The sequence below is a fragment of the Gossypium hirsutum genome, chromosome D12, assembly GCF_007990345.1.
Source record: "Gossypium hirsutum isolate 1008001.06 chromosome D12, Gossypium_hirsutum_v2.1, whole genome shotgun sequence".
Lineage (NCBI taxonomy): Eukaryota > Viridiplantae > Streptophyta > Magnoliopsida > Malvales > Malvaceae > Gossypium > Gossypium hirsutum.
Genome location: NC_053448.1, coordinates 51,996,760 through 52,021,618, shown reverse-complemented (window position 1 = coordinate 52,021,618; position 24,859 = coordinate 51,996,760). Strand labels below are relative to the sequence as shown.

At 30.8% G+C, this 24,859-nt stretch overlaps 1 protein-coding gene across 2 annotated transcripts; it reads right to left on the bottom strand.

Moving 5' to 3' along the window:
• On the bottom strand, window positions 1-4,437 carry LOC107946478 (2-alkenal reductase (NADP(+)-dependent)). Of its 2 annotated transcripts, none has more exons than XM_016880822.2 (6): window positions 4,084-4,437; window positions 3,773-3,956; window positions 3,512-3,678; window positions 1,124-1,206; window positions 555-693; window positions 1-467 (listed from the first exon to the last, which is right to left on the bottom strand). In XM_016880822.2, the coding sequence occupies exons 1-6, from the start codon at window positions 4,318-4,320 to the stop codon at window positions 207-209; spliced, it is 1,071 nt and encodes a 356-aa protein (XP_016736311.2). In that variant the 5' UTR covers window positions 4,321-4,437; the 3' UTR covers window positions 1-206. The 2 variants fall into 2 exon arrangements, with proteins under 2 accessions (XP_016736311.2, XP_016736312.2); XM_016880823.2 differs by having other exon boundaries at window positions 555-681; window positions 4,084-4,431.
• Window positions 4,438-24,859: the final 20,422 nt, after the last annotated feature.

Here is a 24,859-nt window from a genome sequence, read left to right as displayed (position 1 = left end):
AAAAACCAAATTACTAATAATATATTAGATTTTATGTTGTTTGCAATTTTAATTTAACTTTGCTGAAGAACAATAGATTGATTACACTAAATTAAAGATCATAAGTGCATAAGCAAGCAACAATGGAGTGTGTTTATTGCATTTGGAAGTTGGAATCAGGATGTAGGGTGGAGACTTGCATCACTTAACAATGGATGATGACCTGATTAACGAGGCTTATTAACTTCAATCACGACTTTCCCAAAGTTAGAGCTTGAGAAAAGGGACCCTAAACTCTCCGCAAAGCTTTGGATTCCTTCATAGATTTTGATCTTGGAACTTATTTTGCCTTGCTTTAGATAACCCTCCATCTCCACAGTAAAATCTGCAAATCTGTCCAAATAGGAGCCCACCAAAAAGCCCTCCATTCTTACCTCCTTCCCCACGATATTTAGCAGATTTCTTACCCCCTCCCTCTCTGTCCAAATCTGCATCATGCATGGAATTTGGAATCCAAGTCAGCTTGGGTCATACTCTAGTACAATCAGCTATAAAGAAACATATATAGTAGAGACCTGGTTATATTGAGAAATCATTCCACAAACTGGAATCCTAGCGTGAGGGTTGACGTGATTCAGGACTGCCTCAAGCATTTTACTACCCACATTCTCCAGGTATATATCAATACCATTAGGGAAGTACCTGCACATCATTCTTCAATTCATGCTTAATACTAATAGTATACGATGTACGTTGTTAGAGTTGTATAGTTCAAATTCCTGTTGAAAAAATATAATATATTGGTAAAATAGAGGATCTATGAGAGGGTGAAGGCCAAGTGATGAGGTATGGTACAAAATGCACAAGTAATATCCGTATAGAAATATACTTCTTCTATTTGATATTGATTAGAATAAAATGTTTTAACCTTACTATATTGTTTCTATTTGACATTGATTAGGGTAAGGCTTTTCAAGTTATAAATAGATGTAGTTGAAACTCTTTTTGTATCATTCGAATTCGGTTTTTTTCGAAAAGATTTTCACGTAAAAAATTGTATTTATATTTTTTTCTTATTTTTTACAATCGTTCTATTGTCATTATCAACGTCCAATTTTTACATTCATAAATTAGAATTACTTACTTGCTCAAAGTCGCATCAAAATCAACTTCTTTGTTGTAGTTGAATGCATCGTCGTACCCGAATTCCTCCTTTATGAGTCTCACCTAATTAAAAAAAAAACAACAACAACAATAATGTGAATGTTAGATCAACTTATGTCCTCACTCAATTATGGCTTTAATTAAAAATGCTAAATAAATGTTTTCATATTTATGATTCTTTATTTTCAACTTCCACCATTTATTTTTTTATATTTATCTAATATAAAATATAAAAATAACACATTCATGACTATATTAATTACTTTGAAAAAGAAAAAAAAACAATTTAATCATTTTTAATAATAATTTCTTAACTGCATTTACATTTGGTATAATGTTAAATTTAACCCTCGACGTTTACATCTTTTATTAATTTAGCCCTTATTCTTCTTCTTTTTTAGTTGAATATGACCCTCAACCTTTCAAAAAAAGTCAAATCGTTTTTTAGTGAAAATGTTAACTAAAATATTAAAATTTTGACGATATTGGTATGTAAACACGCATGGTAGTTCACATGCACTTTTATGCTAACATGGCATTATTTGTCTTATATAACATGTTGACAAATAATTTTAAATTTAAAAAAATTATAAAAATTTCATAAAATTTTTAAAAAAGAAGCATGAAGTACATTTGGATTTTCATTCGAGCTACCATGTTTAAAACTTTAACATTTTAGTCAATATTTTTGTTAAAAAAATAATTTAACTCTTTTTGAAATGTTGATAGTCAAATTTGTCTTTTTTAAGTGGTTGAGAGTCAAATTTAGCTAAAAAATAACTAAATTGACAAAAAAACATAAATATTGAGGATTAAATTTATGATTATGCCTTAATATTTTCTTCAGTGACTTAATATTTTATTGACTTGTGATATAAGTTAATAAAAAAAAACTTATAGTTTTCTTTCTTCTCGCCTTTTCTTTCATTTCTCTCCAAACCACCGTTTCTGATCCAATTTCGTTATACAAATAAAATTTTACAATATATATATATAATTTGTCTTTTGTAAATGTTAAGGGTTAGATTTATTGAATTTTTTAAATTTTGAATTAGAATAACAAATTTTGTAAACATTGAGAGTTAAATTTGTTGAATTTTTTACATTTAAGATCAAATTGATAAAATATGCAAACATTAGAGGGATAAATTTATTATTAGACCAATAGAAAAATCCAAGTCAGTATCCTCGCCAAATTTCAAATGGCTATTAACATTTGATGACAAAAAAATTTGATTTCAAATAGTTTAATGACCAAAATAGAAATAATTTAAAATTCAATAGCCAAAATAAAATGCGGACAATACTTTAGTGACCAATTCTGTACTTTATCTAAAAATTTGATGATATTAATAATTGAATTAAATTTGAAAATTTAAAAAATAAATAGATTAAATTTCTTAAATTAAAAAAAAATTAAATTTCAAATATAAAAAATAGAATTTTTACATTCAAATATTTATGACAAAAATAATTAATGATTAAGCCAAAATCAGGCCTCAGCTATTTCTTTTTTTTTTATAATTATCAGAACCTTTTTTTTGTAATCTCACATAGGAGTGAGTAATCGATCGAGTTGAGTCGAATTAAATCAAAAAATTTCGAGTTAGTCAAGTTGATGAATCCTATTTTAGCAACCAATCTTAATTTAAATTTTTTTCGAATCGAATCGAATCGAGTCGAGTTAACAAATCCTACTAGTTATACTCAATATTGCGTTTACATTGACCAATTATTTAACTAGTAGACGAAATACAAGATTATTTAACTATATAAACAATATAATTATTTTGCTTTTTAACTTAATAGGTAAACATTTATCAAAATTACGTAATTTTATCTTTTTTAATTCGAATTTTCAGATAACTTGAATTGTGTAATTCATATTCGAGTTAAACCGAAAAACTTCAATTTTTTATTCGAATTAATCCGAATAATTTATTTAACTCAAATAATTTAAATTGTTTAATTTAAAATTTAAAATTTTTATTGAAATTTTCTAATAGGATGAGATTTTGCTTATCCTAACCACACATCTTTGCTTTAAGCTGAAAATGTGTTGTTTCCACGAGGATCACGGTGTAGCTATCTCTGTGCCGCAATACAAATGGGGTGGGGTCTAATCACCATTCACAGTCGCCACTCACTCCCTCTCTTTTTCAAACAGACTAACTCCACTCGGTCCCACCGATAACTCATCATCATTTTTTGACGTTGCATTTGAAATAATTACGCAATTTTCGACGGTAATCAAGATGGACACCAAAAACCACGCAAAAAAAAAAAAAGGAGGAGGAAGTTGAAATGGAGGAGTAACACAGAAGAAAATCAAAAACAAAAAAAATATAGCAGCAGAGTGAGTGAGTACCTTGGCATCAGATCCGGTGCTTCCAATGACTCTACAACCCTTGAGCTTAGCCAATTGCCCCGCAACCATTCCTACACCACCTGCCGCCGCTGATATGAATGCGTTTGACCCCGGCTTCGCCTCTCCCAGCACTTCTATCCCCACCCACGCTGCAAACCCGGGAACCCCTACATCCATCCATTCATCACATTTATATTATATCTATAATTTTATAGTGAGAAATTCAAAGGATGGAGTAGTAATTATGAATTGACTAATCACCAAGACAACTGAGATATTCTGGCAAGGGAATTCCAGCCTCTGGGTCAATCTTTCTTATGAGGACACTAGATGGCACCACACAGTACTCAGCTACAGGAAAGAAAGCATTCAACACAATATCACCCTCACTGTACTTTTCGTCCTTGGATCTCATCACTCTTCCAACTCCAAAAGCAGTTATCACCTGCATACATATATATAGGATTTATTAACGTCTACAGCTAGCTCGTTACAGACGCTAAGCTACTGCTAGCCATTAATTACTGCTTAGCTTAAGGTATGAAATGATGAGATAAATTAATGGGAGGAACCTGGTTAAGGCTGAACTGCGGAAAATATAAGCCGTCTTCTTGGCCGCTCATTCTGGTACGAAGATAAGGATCAACAGAGATGAAGAGGAGTTGAACGGCTACATGGGCGTCGGGTATGGAATCGAGCGATAAGGACAGCGGCACACTGCGGAGCGTTAGATGATCAGTGGTTGGAACGCCGTCGGCAGCGTACCCTGCTAAATACCATTCTTTGCTTTCCACAACATTCACTGCCATCTTCCCTTTTCTTCGCCACGCACCACAGATCACGCAATGCTAGTGCTACCTATTTGTGATCTCTTTGCTCCTATTCCAACTAATCGATTTGTTTATTATGACCTACTTGGGTAGGTATTCCTAACAATTACTATCATGGAGTACATAAATGGCTAGGTTGCATTTGGATTTAGGGTGGGTTTGGATAGGCGATTGGGTGCGGTGCGGTGCGTTTAACTTATTTTTTGTCTCACGTTACAGTATCTAATCTCACCGTCACCGCTGTTTTTACACTAACTACAGGTAAACGCACTGCCCATCCAAACTCACCTTTAAATTCTATAAAACTAAGATGATATTTTATAAAATTTTAGATATGTTGAAATAATTTTGATATATTGTAAGTTATAAATATTTTGTAATTTGATTGTAATAATTAATTTGACTTTTATATAAAGACATATAATACAATACAAATTTGCTTAATAAAAAACAGAAATTCTATATAAATAGTTTATTATAATATAAATTTTATCTAATATAACTAAATTGCTTATTATATTTAATATTTATGATTATATCATATGTACATGAATTTTATAAACATAATTAATATTATTAAATTATATGTATATGGTTATATGACACTTATATAGTTTTTATATATTTGAATTATTATCTACAATATATAAATATAAAGCATGAATTTAGAAAAAAATTAAATTTAAAAATATTTCATTATTATTTATTATATTAATAGATTGATATTTGAATAATTTTATTTTATTATAAAATTTTAAATGTTAGAAAAATATATTATTAAATTTATAACTCAATATCCATATTTTACAATTAACCCAAACTCATAATCTAAAGTATTTAATTTCAAACCCAAACTCGAATGTATTATCCCAAACTCGAATAGCATACTCGTTATTATTTAAATCCAAAATAAACTTATTATACTCCAAATTGCAAGCCCAAAATAAACTTGATATATACCCTTTCTTCATCATTGGTACTTTTTTTTTTGTTATTGTTGTTTTATGGCTTAAGTGAAACTTTGGCCCCTCAAAATATAACATTTTTGTAATGCCCCTAAAATCATCATGTTGAATTTGTAAAGTGTTATACTCGAAATGTGTAGAATTGATTTATCGAGTAAATGAAATAATGACATTGGTGTTAGTAGAGAAAGGTATTGGATACCGGAGAAAGTTGAAAAAGGTATTGCGAGAAATAAATTTGAGGTATTGACTAAATTATGAAAAAGTGAAAAATGATGAGGTCAAAATGTGAATATTCATAAGTTAAGGGGTTGAAGTGTAAATTCAAAAGGTTGAAGGAATAAAAGTGAAAATACCCAAAAGTGGAAAAGGACATAAATGAAAATATAGGATTTGACCAAGGGCAAAATGATCATTTAGTAAAAAAAGATAATTTGGGGAAAATTTGCCAAAATACCATTGGACGTGTGGATGAATTATGGCCATTGGATTAGCTTAGCCTTGAAGTATAAAATATGGGTCATTGGATTGTAATCATGATGTTAGTGATATTTTACACTATTTAATTAGTTTATTATTATTGTGATAATATTTTATTTAGATATTTTATTAATATTTTAATTATAAAAAGTTAGTATAAAATAAAGGAAAAACATCTTCCAAGGTGAAGAATTTTCTTCATCTTTCCAAGGTGAGAAAGAAAAGGGAGATGAGAGAAACTGTTTTTTCTTTACAAATTAGTCATTTTTCGTCAATTTCATCTTTTTCACTCAAAAATATTGAGAATTTCCATAGCCACCAAAAAGTCAAGAAGAAATTGGAATTGGAAGGGAAGAAAGTTGAGAAGAAAGTGAAGAGATTAAAGAGACAAGGCAAGAATTTAAGTGTTTTCTTATAAAATTTATGTTTAGTTGAAGTAGAGATATGAGAAAGTGATTTCTAGTAAAGAAATTGATTATGTATTTGAAGTGTTCATAGAAAAAGAGAAGAAATAATGGAAGTGTTGGAAACAAAGTAAAGATGGTGACAAACGTGAGGAAGGAAGAAAATTAAGGGCGAAATAGTGAAATTCTAACAAAAGAGAGGTAAGTACTTCGAGAATTTTACTATACTTATTAAAATCCAAGTATAAAATATGTGAAATTGTTATAGTAGTAGTTGCGTGTAGACCTGTCCATGGGCCGGGCGGCCCGACCCGACGGCCCGCCCGAAATATGGGAGGGTTCGGGTAAAAATATAGGCCCGAAATATAGGCTTGGCCAAAAAAATTAGTCCTGTTTAAAAAATAGGCCGGGCTCGGGCTCAACTTTTTTGGCCCGAGCCCGGCCCGACCCGACCCGAATATAATAAATATTTTTTTATTTTTATTTTTTAATTTTAAAATACTTTAAAAATATTTTTTTATTTTTTTATTTTTAAAATATTTTTTTGTGTTTATTAAAAATCGGGCCGGGCCGGGTCGGGCTCGGGCTTATTTTTTTCCCGGGCTGGGCCTGGGCAAAATTTTAAGCCCATATTTCGGGCCGGGCCAGTCCCGGGCCTAAGAGTCGGGCCAAAATTTTTTTTCTGAGCCCAGCCCAGCCCATGGACAGGTCTAGTTGTGTGATTAACTTTAAAATATTTGTGCTACTATTTAACTTGAAATTGATTAAAGTATAGTGAAAATGTTCATTTAATTTAAATTTCAAAGTGAATTAATGTTGTGTAATGGAAGTATGGAATAAGTGATTAAATTGTAAAGTGTACAAAAGTTAATGTGTAGAATATAATATTATGAATAAATTCTTATATGGTATTGAGTTAAATTTAAAGTGATATTGAAGTGGATTTATAGTGATTATGAAATTTTATATTGATAAGGACTAAATTGTAAAATATTCAAAAGTGAACATGTGTACTAAAATATTGTAATGAAATGTTTAAATGAAGTGCTATATGAAAGTGAAATGTATTCTAAAGTGAGGATAAAGTGATTATTTAATTATACATTAGCAAGAACTAAATTGAAAATATTGTAAAGTTAAGTGTAGTGAAATTAATGTAAAGAGGACTAATTTGTAAAGAGTGTAAAAAATTAGAGGAATGAAATAAAAATACTCGAATTGACAATTCAAACGAAGTGTTTATGATGGTGAATTTAATTCTAAGTTAAATGAAAGTGATAATTAAATGAATATTGATTTTCATGAAAATAAGGACTAAATTATAAAGAATGTAAAGTTTTATATCCTATTTGTAACACCCCCTAACCCGTATCCATCGTCGGAAACAGGGTTGCAGAGCATCATAGTAAAAACGTAACTTTAAAACATACATTTTAAATCTCAACATAAACATAATATAAATCATTCATATACATGCATATCGTCCCTAAATCGAGCATTCGAGGCCTTAGAAACACTTTAGAAACAAATCGGGACTAAATTGGAAACATTTGAAACATTTAGGGAAAATTTAGAAATTTTAAATTGCAGGGGTCACACGCCCATGTCTCAGGTCGTGTAATAATCGAAATAGGGAGACACGGCCATGTCCCAGCTCGTATCCGTGCTCGTGTAACTCTCTAAGTTGGGTCACACAACCACGCCAGTGTGTCAGGCCATGTAACACTCGAAATGGTCCCACACGCCCGTGTGCCAGGCCGTGTGGTAGGCAGTGTAACTACCTGACTTGAATGCCTTTAAAACCTAAAGGGGACACACAACCGTGTCACATGGCCGTGTGTCACACACCCGTGTCTTAGGCCGTGTGGACATGAAATTGGCCAAAATCAAGCCATTTTCATCACCCATTTCAAGCTTGTACCTAAACACTGTTAGTTCAAATCTCCAATGAGGAAAATCTCGAACACACGAACGAAACTCGAACATAAAAAGAAGAAATAGGACAAGGCTCCAAGGCGTGTATCAAGCCACTATCTTTAAGGTTATATTCGGCCCCACCTATCTTCTGTGTGCAAATGAGTTCCAAGCAAATTAACCTCGAGGATACAATGAAGCCAATGGCTATTTGCGTTTTGCACTGACGAGAATAGTCCACTACGCATTGAGCAATGTATAACAAAAACTCAATTTCTATAAGGGATTTTTGCAGTAATACTTTATAGAATAATCTAATAATATTAGAAAATGAAGGAAGGAAAGAAGAATATTAGAATTTGTTGGTGTGTTTTCCAAATGAAATCTCATTCCTATTTATAGGAATTTTCATGTCTCTTCATAGAGACATCTTTCATCAATAGGTGTCTTTCTGAATAATAGTGTCTTTAAAATAAACACATAATTATTCATTTAATATTATAACTATTCAAATAATATTATTTAAATAGTTATAATTATTTTTCAAAAAATCAAATAATATAATCTTTTGATTAATTACATCTATTCATTTATAGTTATTGGAACACGATAAAGATTTGAAAATGTTCCAACAATCTCCTTCCATTTTCAAAATATTTTAGATTTTGATATTCTTGAAAATCAATTTGCATAAATGAAGGTATCTTACGATTTAACTTTCACTTAGTGAAAATATGTTAAAGTTAATCGAAATTGAATGGTAGACTAAGTTTTGAACCAACTATTCCATTTGATTAACCGAACGCGTGTCACACAATGATTTCAACATCGGTCAATGCACAGTATCTAAGGACACTATTATGGTCATGTGTCTGTGTTCTCTTTTCATGAGTGCTGTCAGAGCCAAGCCCTTGAACTCCTAGAAGCGACCACACTTCTACTCACATAGGTAGTGTAACAGCTTAATTTTTAGTGGTGTCGGAAACAGTGATTCGAGATCACTAAATCCGCCAGTGATGTAACAGCCCGATTTTGACCCTAATCAGAACAGTGATTTCAGGACCAAAAATCCGAGTCCTAAAAATATTTTAATATTTAATTCTGTGTTTATTATGTGTGAATTTACATGTGTGAAAGTTTCGTGAATTAATTTTGTTGTTTGAGTGTCGATTTAATAAAAAATGGCTTAATCGCGTAAAATGAAAATTTGATGGCTAAATAAGAAAGTGCCTAATTGTTGTTGTCTTTATAATTTGGAGGCCTTATGTTGAAATTTAGCCAATATTATAAGGTAGTGGACGGCATATTGTTTTATTATATGGTTTTTATACATTAAAAATAAAAGTTAAAAATGATAATATTATAATATATGTTATAATAATAATGATAATAACAAAGCCATTATCATATCATCTTCTTCCACTTTCGATACTAGAGAAAGAATAAAAGATAAAAGCTTGGCTAGGGTTCGGCCATTGTTGAGCTAGATTAAGGTATGTTTTGGTTTCGATTTTTAATAATTTTTATGTTTTTGAGATCGTTGCTATGAAATCTACAAAGCCCATGTTTAATTTTTGAATTTGATGATGTTTTTATGTCTTGCCATTGTTGAAGGCTTGTTGTTTTTGTTGTTAGATGATGAGAAATAAATATATGTTGTTAGATTTTCATGTTATAGTTAGTTATTTTCGATAAAAATGTGTATTAAGGACTAAATTAAGAAAATATTAAATTGAGGGACTAAAATGTGAAATAAATGACATGCAAGGACCTATAAGAGACTAGGGAGTATTCGGCCATACTATAGTGTAATTAATTTGGAATATTTTGTGTTTTTGTACAATTTGGACTAAATTGTAAAAAATGTGAAATGTCAGGGGCAAAAATGTAATTTTCCCATTTATGTGTTCTTAGACTAAATTAAATGAAAATATGTTTAAATTGGATTTATTTGAATATGCTTAGTTCAAGAAACTAAGAAATCGGATTTAGATCGGGGGAAATCGAAAGTAGTTGAGTAGCTGATCTATTAGTCGACGACATCCGAGGTAAGTTATTAAGCATATATTTTTTATCGTTTTAAATCATCTTAGTATCTATGTAATTATGCTGAATTGAATGGTATATATATACATGTAGTGATAAAATTTTTGAAATAAGATGTATTGAGTTGTTGACTTTCGGCACTAAGTGTGCGGGTATAAAAAAATTATGATAATGAGATTAGCACTAAGTGTGCGAGTTTAATTGTAAAGCACTAAGTGTGCGAAATTGATTATTAAGCACTAAGTGTGCGAACTTATTAAATATTTTCGAATACCTATTAGTATTGAGTGTTCGACTTATTGAATAATCATGATTAGTATAATGAGTAAATACTTGGAGTTCTTGAGTAATAATGGTTATGGTTGTATCCAAAGTTGAGCTTTGTAAGTATTAAACCTACGTGGTGATTATACTTGGAATCAAATATATAAGATGATTCTTTATATCACATGATGATGAAATGCATAATGTATTTGGCCTTGTATTTAAATTTGAAGAAATGTTTATGGTTGAGTAATTATATGGATTTTAGTTAAATCATAGTATTAAATTAATAATTATCTTATGATATGGTAAGCTAAAGGTAAGATGATTTAATAGTATGAATTGGTTAAATATTATTCGAGATATCAAGTTAAATTGTAAAGTTTATTTGCTTGTAACTTACTAAGCTAAATTGGCTTACAATGTGTTGGATAATTGTTTTGATGTATAAATTTTGGTGATCGCTATGTGTTCGAGGATCGTCTGTGAAACTTGTCACACTATCGTCTATATTTTGTTACTTTACTAAGTTGTTTTCGAATAAATGGCATGTATAGTGTAGTGGAAATGTTGATTTTGGAACTAATGTATATAGGTGTAATTAATAGCCATGCGAAAATGGCTTATTTCTTTTGGTTTGAATTTGGTATTAATGCATATGCTTTAATGGTCTAAAATGTAGTATATGTTCATGTTATTTTGATGCTTAAATGCTGCCCAAATTGTTATATATATGCTTTCCAAATTTTGGTGTAAAAATGCTGCTCAATTTGGTATATATATGCTGCCCAATTTGTTGTATATATGCTGTCCAATTTTTGATGTAAAAATGCTGCTCAATTTGTTGTATTTATGCTGCCCAAATTGTTGTATATATGCTGTCCAATTTTGATGTAAAAATGCTGCTCAATTTGGTATATATATGCTGCCCAATTTGTTGTATATATGCTGTCCAATTTTTGGTGTAAAAATGCTACTCAATTTGTTGTATATATGCTGCACAAATTGTTGTATATATGCTGTCCAAATTTTGGTGTGAAAATGCTGTCTAGTTTGGTATATAAATGCTGTCCAAATTGATGTATAAAAGCTGTCCAAACAGGGTAGATTACCTATGTTGTAATATGTAGTATAGTTAGTAAGTTGAAATGAAATATGTGTACAAATAAATGTTTGGATATAATGCTTGATTTATGATATTTAATCATATATGTTTGGAAATGTTTTAAGAATTTGAATGATATTAAATTTTGATTAGGTAAATGATAATGATATGGTTGAAATTTTAAAACATGGTTAGTATATGTAATTTGATTAATGATGCATGTTTGATTTTAATTGGTTATGTGCTTATATATATATGGAATGAAATTTCGTAGTTGAGTTAGTATAATTTATGAAAAAAAATTCTGAGTTGGGTTTTGATCAGTAATGTCTCGTAGCTCTAATCCGGCAACGGACATGGGTCAGGGTGTTACAAGCGAGTTTTAAAATTTAATAAATAAATAACTATGGGTCAAGTGTGAATTTAGAAAAAAATTTGAATTAGTGAATTTTGTGATTTAAAAAGAATTTAATAGGTAAATTGGGTCTAAAACTAGGTATCGAGACCTCGAATTCATAATTCGAGCCATAAGTATTTTTATAAATATTTATGGAGTGTCATTGAGTTTGTATAGAAGTGTCGTTAAAAAATTTTAACATTTGGATGGTCAATTAACTAAAAAGGACTAAATTGAAAATAGTGTAAAATTTGTTAAATTGTGATTAAATAGCTTAAGTGACTAATAAGAAGGGATTTAAAAGGCAATTAGACCCAAATTATATGGGCTGGACGGTTTGGCCAAGAAAAATCAGCAAGTAAGTAAGGAAAAACAAGGGAAAAATTGGAAATTTTACAAATTAAATATATAAAACAAAGAAAAAAGTGAAAAATCTAGAGATTTCTTCATAATTCATCAGCAAAAACGCAATAGGAGGTCTGAAACAAGCTAGTTTCTCATATTTTTACATTATATCAGGAATTCGAAAATAAACGTGGAAAAGAGAAAATATCAAACTAGTCCCTGAACTTTTACAACTCCTACAAATTGGCCCAGGTAAGTTCATACAGCTGAACTTTTATGATTAATTGTAAATGTGGGAATGATATATTGTATCAATTCGTATATTGTTGTTGAATTATGATTATGGTAAAAATGAGAAAAAAAATGAGATTGTTAGTTCAAATTAAGGGATATGCAGGATTGAGTACATACATTCAGTAACCAGTGATGAATTGACGAATAAGTCCATGGTGGATCCATGGCAAAGTGTGGAATAGACCTGTCCATGGGCCGGGTTCAGGCCGGGCCCGGGAAAAAAATTTCGGCCCGACTCTTAGGCCTGGGCCCGGCCTGGCCCGGCCCAAAATATGGTCCTAAAATTTTACCCAGGCCTAGCCTGGGAAAAAAATAATAAGCCCGAGCCCGGCCTAGCCCGATTTTTAATAAACAAAAAAAATATATTTTAAAAATAAAAATATTTTAAAAGTATTTTAAAATTAAAAAATAAAATATATATTTATTATATCAGAGCCAAGCCGGGCTGGGCTCGGGCTAAAAAATTTGAGCCCGAGCCCGGCCCATTTTTTAAACGGGCCTTATTTTTTTGCTCAGGCCCATATTTCGAGCCTATATTTTTACCCGAACCCTCCCATATTTCGGGAGGGCCATCGGGCCGGGCCGGGCCGCCCGGCCCATGGACAAGTCTAGTGTGGAACGTAGGTATGGCATTTCTGTAAAGAAAACCATACTGAGTTGTGAAAAGTAGGTATGATATTTCAGTAAAGAAAACCATACTGAGTTGTAAGAAGTAGGTAAGGTATTTTAATAACAAAAATCATACTGAGTTGTGAAAAGTAGGTATGATATTTCAGTAAAGAAAACTATACTGAGTTGTGAGAAGTAGGTATGGTATTTCAGTAACGAAAACCATACTGAGTTGTGAAAAGTAGGTATGGTATTTCAGTGAAGAAAACCATACTGAGTTATAGCATTGTAAAATATTCAAGCAAATCGTGGCACCGGGCAAACGATGTACTCAAATTCATAAGACGATCCTCAATTTGACAAGTATTTGTAAGTACAATTGAAGCTAAATGTTAGAAATAAGTTGATATCTGATATTGAGCTCGATTGAGTAAATTCATTGCTTGAGATTGTGGTTGGCAGGAAATGTTGAATTATACTAAATTCATTGCTTGAGACTGTGGTTGGCAGGAAATGTTGAATTATACTTATTTATTAATATTGTTAGTGAAATCCTGATAAGATTTTATTATGGGCCTATGAACTTACTAAGCTTTCTGTAAGCCTATTCTTGTGTGTTTAATGTTCTTTGTAGATTGATGTGAAATCGGTGGATCGAATCAACACATCAGGGCACACTATCTAGACTACTTCGGTAAATTTTATTGTGCATCAGAAGGTTTATATGGCATGTATAGGGTTTAATTGAAAGGAAGTGAAGGTGTTATAAACTTGGTTATTAACATTTTTTTACTAAAATAGTTATAGACAACAGTAGTAGTTCGATTTTGAAAAATCACAAAAAATAGTGGAAATTTAATTAGAAGCTAAATAAGATATGAAATTAAAGCTAAAAGAGTCTATTTTCACATGAAAGAAATAGAGTAACTAAAAGAGTTATATATTTTTAGATATTTGAATTTTTATGAGATAGGGTAAGAATGGTTTTTGAAGTCCCCTATTCTGACTTTAGAAAATCATTAAAAATTTAACAGAAAGAATTATGAGTTATAATTTATATGTCTAGATTCCTTAGTGATTTTATTTTCCATAGAAATAAGCAGAAGCACCGTATGAAGTCTGTAAAATGAGATAATTGATTTTTAGTGAACAGAGGTCAGAACCATTGGACAGTGAAACATGGGAGAATTTAATGAATAAACTGTACTAATTGGCTAACCCAAAAATTTTGAAATTTTTATGGTAAGAAGGTATATGAGTCTAGTTTCAGGAAAAATTTATGAATCTAAATTTTGAGTTTCATAACTTGAGTTATAATAAAATTAGTGATAGTTATACAGGTGGACAATTTTATTGTGAATAGTGAAATAAATTATTTTGATTTGTATAAGCATTCGGAAAATTTTTAATGTTCCCGGTCTGCACCCGAATCATTTTCATTGTATGTTTTAGGGTCTCGAGTACTCTTTCTAAGGATATATTGATTAAACGTGAGTGAATTAATTTTAAAAGTAATTTTTTATGCTCCGAACTGGTAAGTTAAGTCAGGTAATGCCTTGTGCCCGACTCTAGCAAAGGTCTCGGGTAAGGGGTGTTACAGGTAGATCCCATCAAGAATGTTCCCGTAATTATATAACACTCTAACATATTTATGTTATGGGTCCATTAAGATTACATTACTCATCCTTCCCTCATCATTACGGGTACGTAACACTTTAATCTTAGGATGGCTTTATTTATAGTGCTAATAGTCACATACTAATGATGTACTTTGTCTCATTGAACTCAAAACTTGATGTCATACCAAGTGTTGAGTTGAGTTTCCATCATGGGTGACTCTAATTAATGAGCTTGAGTCCTATCCCTTTTGAGGTCTTTTTTACTGCATCTCTAGCAAGACTTTTTGTCAAAGGATTCGCCAAATTTTCACTTGACCTCACATAATTAATAGTGATCACTCCATCAGAGATTAATTGTCAAACATAACTATGTCTTAATCCAATGTGTCTAGACTTTCCATTATATAATTGGTTGTATGCCTTTGCTAGAGTAGTCTCACTATCACAACGAATAGAAATAGGTGAAATTGGCTTAGGCCATAAAGGTATATCATAAAACAAATTTCTTAACCATTTTGCTTCTTTAGATGCAGTGGCTAATGCAATAAATTATGTCGCCATGGTGGAATCAGTAATACATGTTCGTTTCTTGGAACCCCAAGAAATGGCTCATCCACAAAAAATAAAGATTCATCCACTAGTAGATGCATGATCTTCCAAACTTGTAATCCAATTAGCATCCGAATACCCTTCTAAAACTTGAGGATATCCATTATAACACAATCCATAGTTAATAGTTTTCTTTAAGTACCTAAGTACTCTATTCAAAGCTTGTCAATGCAAACTACTGGGATTACTTGTGTACCTACTCAATTTCCCAACAGCATACGCAGTATCTGGTCTTGTACAAGTCATTATGTGCATAAGACAACCAATTAGACTTGCATATTTCAATTGATCAATTTTCCTACCAGCATTAGATACTAATTTTATTTGAGGATCCATGGGTGTAGATGTTGGTATACAGTTGAAAAGATCAAACTTTTTTAGCACCTTTTCAATGTAATATGATTGTGATAAAGCTATAGTGCTTTCATCTCGGGTTATTTTAATCTCAAGAATAACATCTGCTACACCCATATCCTCCATAGCAAAGTTGTTTGATAAGAATTTCTTTGTCTTTTCTATTTGTTCCAAATCCGTAACAAAAATGAGCATGTCATCTACATATAAACAAATTATGACACCTTTTCCATTTTCAAATTTGCTATATATGCACTTATCGGATTCATTTATTTTATAGTCGTTAGCTAAAACAACATTGTCAAACTTTTGGCGCCATTGTTTTGGTGCTTGTTTAAGTCCATATAAAGATTTAACAAGCTTACATACCTTATGCTCTTGTCCTAGAACAACAAATCCTTCTGGTTGTTCCATGTACACTTCCTTTTCCAATTCACCATTTAAAAATGCAGTTTTATCATCCATTTGGTGAAAAACCAAATTATATATAGAGGTAAGTGATATTAAGAGTCTAATTGTAGCAATTCTTGCTACTGGAGTATATGTATCAAAGTAATCAATACCTTGTTTTTGTGTAAAATTTTTGGCTACCAACATTGCTTTAAATTTATCAATGGTTCCATCGACCTTCATTTTCTTTTTGAATATCCATTTACAACCTATTGGTTTGGAAACCAGTGGAAGATCAACTAAGATCCAAGTTTGATTTCCTATTATTGAATCCATCTCATCATTTATTGCTTCTTTCCAAAAAGCAGAGTCTTGAGATTTCATTGCGTCTTCAAATGTAATAGGATAAGATTTTATATTATAACAATAAGGTATATTATTGCATATACTTTCACCCTTTCCTTCTATAAGAAACATAATGAAATCTGGTCCAAAATATTTGACCTTTTTAATCCTCTTACTTCTCCTTAATTCTTGACAAGATTCATCATTATTATCAATTTGTTCCAATGGAATCTCATTTTCATTTGAAGAATGAATCAATTGTTGCAGCTGTAATTGTCTTGATATAGAATTAAATCTATTTTCATCAAAAATAGCATCTCTTGATTCAATAACAGTATTAATTGAAATTGAATCATTTGGTTCAATTACCATGAACCTATATGCCTTGCTATTATGTGCATATACTATAAATATGCATTCAATTCATCTTTCACCTAACTTTTTACGTTTAGGTGTTGGAACTTTGATAATAGCTCTACAACCTCAAACCTTTAAATAATTAAAGTTCGGTTTTCTTTTCTTCCATTGTTCATAGGGGGTTATTTTAGTTTCCTTATTAGGAACTCTATTCAATATATGACAAGCTGTTAGAACAGCTTCTCCCAAAAAACCTTGTCCAAGACCTGAATATGATAACATTGAATTTACCATTTTAGTCAAGACTCTAATTTTCCTTTCAGCTTCACCATTTTGTTGTGGTGTGTAAACGGTTGAAACTTGATGGACAATTCCAGTGGATTCAAAATAACTTGGATTATAGCATTCTCCACCTCTATCCGATCTAAAGCACTTAATAAATGATTCACACTGAAGTTTAACTTCAGATTTATAAACTTTAAATTTATCAAGCGCTTCATCTTTTGAATGCTATAAATATACATAAAAATATCTAGAACAATCATCAATAAATGTAACAAAATATTTCTTTCCACTTAATGTAGAAGTATTATGCATGCACATAAATCACTATGTATCATATCAAGCAATTTTGTTTTCTTTTTCACCTTAGAGAAAGGGTTTCTTGTAATTTTAGTCAACATACATTTATTGCATTTTTCAATATTATTATTAAAAATAGGATTTAACTTATACATGTCATTCAATTTTCTATAATTCAAATGACCTAATCTATAATGTCATAAACAAAAAGATTCAACCATATAAGCAGAAATAGTATTTTTATACTTATTAATAATATTGAGTTTGAACATACTCTCATACATATATCCTTTCCCTACAAAAATTCCTCCCTCAGACAAAATAAACTTATTTGCCTCAAAAACAAGTTTGAAACCAAACTTATTCAACAGACTTCCAGACACTAAATTCTTCCTAACTTCTGGTACATAATATACATCATTTAAGGTTAAAATCTTTCCAAAAGTGAATTGTAGTTCAACAGACCTTTTGCCTTTGATTGATGCGGTGGAAGAATTTCTCATATACAAGACATTGTCATTTTCACATTGTGTGAATTTTGTGAACATGCTTTTGTCTTTACACACATGTTATGTTGCTCCGGTATCAATCCACCATGTATTATCATCTTGTGTCATATTAATTTCAGATATCATTGCAACGAACTTTTCGTTATTATCAGCCTTAGAAGATGATTTCTTCTTTAAAAATCGACATTCATTCTTAAAATGGCTTACCACAATGATAGCATGAGCCCTTTTGTTTTTTTTTTGAACTTAGGTGCTCTATCAGTCTGTTTGAACTCTCTTGAATGATTTAGTAGTCTGTACTTCCTTCGTAACATGCACTTTGGCATTTTTAGAATTTAGGTTTTAATCTTGCTTACGATATTCTTCTTCAATACGAAGATGATTTGCCAAAGCCTCAAGAGATATTTCCTATTTCTTATGTTTTAAACTTCTTTTAAAGTCTTTCCAAGATAGAGGAAGTTTGTCTATTATGGAGGATACAACAATCATTTCATCCATTTTCATATCATATTGCTTGAATTGATTCAGCATCTTTTCAATATCACGGAATTGTTCCATAACAGAACGACCATCAACCATTTGATAATTATTAAAATGACTTATAAGAAATTTCTTACTTGTAATATATTCGGTCATGTATCTTGTCTCCAATTTGTCCCATAATTCTTTAGTGGTGACCTCGTTTTGGTAGGTGTCAAATAAACCATCAAATAAACCCCTCAATATGTGGCTCATACACATGTAATCAGCATTGTCCCATTTTTGTCTTTCTCGAGTTGCAGCAACAGATTCGTTTTCATTCTCTTCAGGTCTTGGAGTATCCAAAACATAAGCAATCTTCAAAGTTGATAATAAGAAGTGCATCTTTTTTCTGCCATTGTCGAAAATTGCCACCATCAAACCGATCAAGTTTGACAAAGTTGGAAGCCAACTCCTTTAGTGTTCCACTTTCATGTGTTGTGGTAGTCATCATGAAATATAACCTTAAAATTGTTAGCTCAAATCTCCGGTGAGGAAAATCTCGAACATACGTACGGAACTCGAACAGAAAAAAAAGAAATAGGACAAGGCTCTAAGGCTTGTATCAATCCACTATCTTTAAGGTTATATTCGCCCCCACCTATCTTCGGTGTGCAAATGAGTTTCAAGCAAATTAACCTGAGGATACAATGAAGCCAATGGCTATTTGCGTTTTGCATTGATGAGAATAGTCCACTACGCACTGAGCAATGTATAACAAAAACTCAATTTCTACTAAAGATTTCTGCAGTAATATTTTATAGAATAATCTAATAATATTAGAAAATGAAGGAAGAAAAGAAAGAATATTAGAATTTGTTGGTGTGTTTTCCAAATGAAATTCCATTCCTATTTATAGGAATTTTTATGTCTCTTTATAGAGACATCTTTCATCAATAGGTGTCTTTATGAATAATAATATTTTTAAAATAAACACATAATTATTCATTTAATATTATACTATTTAAATAATTATAATTTTTTTCAAAAAATCAAATAATATAATATTTTGATTAATTACACACATTCATTTATAGTTATTGAAACACTATAAATATTTGAAAATGTTCTAACAAACACAATTTGCACACATGACCAAGGCATCACCAACATACCAAAACATGCATAACATGACCAATTCAAATGACCAATTTCCATTCAACCAATATGCCATATAAGGCACCTCAAAAAAAAAAAGCATACAACTTACCTATACATATGCATATTTGATCACATTGCTACCATTTCAAAACATACCATACTTGACCTATATCATGTCAATATAAACTTACCATTTTCACCATTTCTTTCATGCATCAAAAACACATAAAAGGCACAATTCAACCATTACTAAAATGGTACCAAACAACCAACATATATACATACCAAAATCAACATGTAGCATTCAACTAAACCTTAAACATAAGTCCACCTATACATGTCATTATAACATTGGCCAAAACATCAAAAACTATCAATATAATCGCTGGATAGTGTGATAGGTCTCCAATGAGCTTCCAAATCGATTGAACTTCTGATAATCTATAAAACATAGGAAAGAAAACTAGGTAAGCATATAATGCTTAGTAAGTTCATAAAACATGAACATAACTTACCATTTCAATGCATAACCTTAAAATTTAACATGATTAAATCCAACATAAGCTTGGCACAAGCCTAAGCATCATTAACAACACATGTTGGTGCTTTAACACATAACTCAATTGAATTATCACATGGTAAGGTAAATTTGCATGAACATAATACCATTGAATTCCTACTTTCCATAAACATAGATATACATTCATTGATCATTATCATTTCATACCTTTCCAAGAGAGTAGTTTTATATCAAAGGCATGAGTAATTTTGGTGTTAAATTCACAAGAAGCAAGGAGTTCATGCTTGTTGGCTTCTTTGATAGTGATTGAGGAGGTCCCGTTAATGGCATGAGGAGTACATTAGGCTATTGTTTTACTTTTAGATTTGGTGTCTTCTCATGGAGCTCGAAGAAGTAAGAAATTGTGGCTCAATCCACCGATGAAGCATAATTTGTTGCTGCAGCAGCCGCTGTTAATCAAGCTTTGTGGTTGAGAAAATTATCAAGTGATCTTAACCTTGAACAGAAGGAAAGCACAAAGATTTTCGTTGATAATCAAGCTGCCATTGTAATTTCTCATAATCCAGTATTTCATGGGAAGACTAAGCATTTCAACATTAAGCTTTTTTTTTAGTGAAGTGCAAAAATAAGGTAACGTTACACTGGTTCATTGCAAAACAGAGGAGCAGGTTACAGATATCTTCACCAACCCTCTTCCAATAAGCAAATTTGGAGTTTTGAGAACAATACTTGGTGTTTGCAGCAACTGAAGCAAGAAGAGTGTTGAAGATTTGCTTTAGTTATCATAATCTAGCTAATTTTAAATATAATCATAACTCCTTGATTTGTTTCAGATTTCTTAAGATTTTTTTTAGAGATTATGATTATGTTAGTAGCCTATTTTTAGTTAGTAGTTGTTAACTTGTTTACTATATAAACACTAGTTTCAATTCAATAAAATGTACCTTTTTCATTTCAATTACTTGACTTATTGTTTTCTCTTTTCAATAAGTTCTTCTCGGTTCAATTTTCTTCATCATTTTAGTTTTCTTTTCTGATAAAATACTAACATTCTTCTAGAGTTCCTGAAATGTTGCACTATCCTTTCTGAAAAAAAAAAGAAATTATTTAGCATGTGCCATTGTTAAATAGTTGATAGTAAAATCATACAGAAGATAAAAAATAAATTAAAAAACACCTTGGCTTCCTTTGTGGGATCATCTAGTTTGTGCATAGTTTGCTCTTCTTAAGATACCAGACATTGTGCTCTCACACGACCTTAGACCTTTACAAGAGCTTACATGCACCTTAATGTCACAACAGACCACGGAAGATGGCTTGACCATTGACTATATTTTGGATAAATTTAATCATTTTCTTTCAATATTTTGGAGAAGAAATAAATTTGATGCCTCATTTTTTTTATTAATGGGGGTTAGAGATTTAGAACTGGAACCATCAAAATGATAATTGTCAAAACCACTTTTAAATTTTGCAAAATGGGGACCGACTTTGAAAATAAAAATAGGAGTCGCCACCGATCCTTTATTGGGGTGTGATCGGCTCACCTTAAAATGATTTTGGTCTACGAGATTTGAGAAAACAAGTTCGGGAGTCGGTAACGCACGAGGAAAGGTTAGCACCCTCGTAACGCCCAAAATCGGTACCGAATCGATTGTTTAATGTCTTAATGTCGAATTTTTGAAAAGATTTTTAAAAAATACGATCCTTGATGGGAAAATTTGGATGAACTAGATTGAATGATAAGACACGCTTATTTCGAGGAAATAAATTATCACACTCAATAAGTTAGGGTGTTACAATTCGGTTCTCGAAATTAAATGTGTTCATTTTTTAAGAAAATCATGTGTTTGAAGAAGGTTACTTGATTGTTTCAGTCAATCGAGAAATCAAAATCCAGTAAGTTAAGGTTCAATTCTTTGAAATTCTTAAATTTCAAGTAATGTCTTTATTTGAAAAAGGTCCTCAATTTGGAATGGCAAAATTATCGGATCCAGTGAGTGAGGGTCCAATATTTTGAAATCTTAAATGCTTTATTTTAAAATTGTATGGTTTAAATAAAATAAACATTTGGATATCTAAATTCGTCGAGAAAAATTGAAGCCCCGTAAGTTAGGGCACAATTCTCTCGAGAACTATGAACACCAAGCCTTTTGAAAATTTACGGAATAAAATGATTTTAGTGCTTTAATGAAACACATTTTTAAAACAAATGTAATATGATTGAAAGACAATGTATGATGTAAAAGATAACCGCATGAGCAATAGATAAATGCAAATAAGGATAGCAACAATGATTTTAATCATATTATACAAATATCAACATCAATACATATAAAAAAAACTAGATAAATCTATCATCAATTTTAAAAGATACACCAAGATGATAAAAAAGTAATATGTCCTACGCATGACAATTTTAAAATAAATTACATACATAACTCAAAATAGACTTGAAATAAAATAATAATAACATTTAAAAATAGTATTAAAAAATATTAGGTAAACATTTAACATATAGATATACAAAAATAAATTTTAAGATATAACCTAAAACAAAACATTAAACTATGTACAAATTATATCAAATTATTATAAATATATATATATTTAATAAACAATGAATCAAATAATATCGTGTTAAGTTTGAAAATAAAAGTATATAATGAACCTTAGAAAAATGTATGATAAATTCAAAACATGTTAATTTGAAATATTAAAATAATATTAGAAATAAAAACTAAATTTGTCAATATAAGAACTAACTTGATTTAAAATTAAACTAATAAAAGTTTAGTCAAAATTGAAACACAATCAGAAGAAAAATAAAACAAAAATAAAATAAACTGGAGGAACGAAAATTAAATTGAAATTAAAACAAAACTAAATAGGCAATAAACATAAATAAAAATAAAAGAAAGACTAAATTTGAACTTGATTTAAAAACTGAGAGACCATACAGCAAATAAACGCATAAATGCGTGGATTCAAATCTGATTGATATAAACGACGTCGTTTGTCTTTGGATCGAAGTGAAAATAGAATAAAATATGCGATACGATTTAAAAAAACCTGGAGGAAAACCGATTTGAAATAAAATCTAATGCGAAGAGACTATGTAACACCCCTTACCCGAGACCGTCGCCGGAATCGAGTACGAGATGTCATCCAATTTAACTTACCAATTCGGAGCATAAAAATTTGCTTTTAAAATTAAATTCACTATTCACAACAAAACTGTCCACCTGCGTGACTGTCACTAATTTAATTATAGCTCGAGTTACAGAACTCGAAATTTAAATCCGTAAATTTTCCCTGAAACTAGACTCATATTCCCACTTACCATATAATTTTCAGAATTTTTGACTTAGCCAATTAGTACAGTTTATTCATTAAAGTATCCCCTGTTTCACAGCTCGACAGATCTGACCTCTTGCCACTAAAAATCAATTATCTCATTGTACAGAATTAATATAAGGTTATAGTCTATTTATTTTGAAAATATACTCACTAAGGAATCTACACATATAAATTATGACCTATAATTATTTCTGTACAATTTATAATGATTTTCTAAAGTTAGAACAGGGGACTTCAAAAACCATTCTGACCCTGTCTCACTAAAATTCAAATATCTCAAAATATAAAATTCCTTTGCCTACACCGTTTCTTTCATGTAAAAATAGACTTGATAAGCTTTAATTATATATATCATTCACCCTCTAATTCCATTTCTACTATTTATGGTGATTTTTCAAATTCATGTCACTGCTGCTGTCAAAGAAACTACTTCTTTGAATTAGTTACCATTTAAACATACATAACACCAAAACATATTCTTTAATAACTACTTCAATAGCTAACATTAGCCATATCATTTGAACATGCTCAAAATGATTAAGACTCTATACATGCCATAGTTTAAACATTTTGAAAAGCACATAATACCGAGATGACTATGATAGTGTGATACGAGCTCCGACGGTCCACTATTCGATCAAGTTCAAATCACTATAAAACAAAGGAAAGAAAGAGATGTGTAAGCTATAAATAACTTAGTAAGTTACATGTAAACAATAATTACTCATTTAATAATTAACACTTTTAACATATAACTAATCAAAACATTTCTTAGCAATTTCAATCACTTACACATGCACAATCTTACCAATTCACTTGCATATACATTTTCACACTTAACATTTCATATTCACTTTAATTCATTATTAATCCCGTTGAACACTTGGAATATACACGGATACGTAGAGATTTAGCACATAAGTGCCACATTGATATGTAGCCGAAGCTACCACTGATATGTAGCCGTAGCTACCACTGAAATGTAGCCGAAGCTACCACTGATCAATAACACTGGAAATGTCCACGGGCCTGCTCACACAAGCTGTCAGGTGTCTGCAACACATGCTAGATCACCCAGCACCCGGGACTCACTGTAACACTGTAACACTGTAACACTGGTCTCTAGTGACATGTCACTTGTATCCAATTCTATTCCTAAGTTCAACCGGGAATTTACACTTAACACTTTATTTTCAACACTTTATCACTTGAATAATTCATGAACAATTTTCCTTCCACATTCAATATTAATTCACATATCAAATATAATTCACAATTTATACAAATATAACTATTATTTACATATAACTTACCTCGGATGCAAAACGACTATTTTTGTAATTTAGTCGATAACTTTCTCTTTTCCCCGATCACTTGCACTATTTCTTCTTTCTTGATAATTGAGCTTAGGAAGTTCAAGAACCCTAACT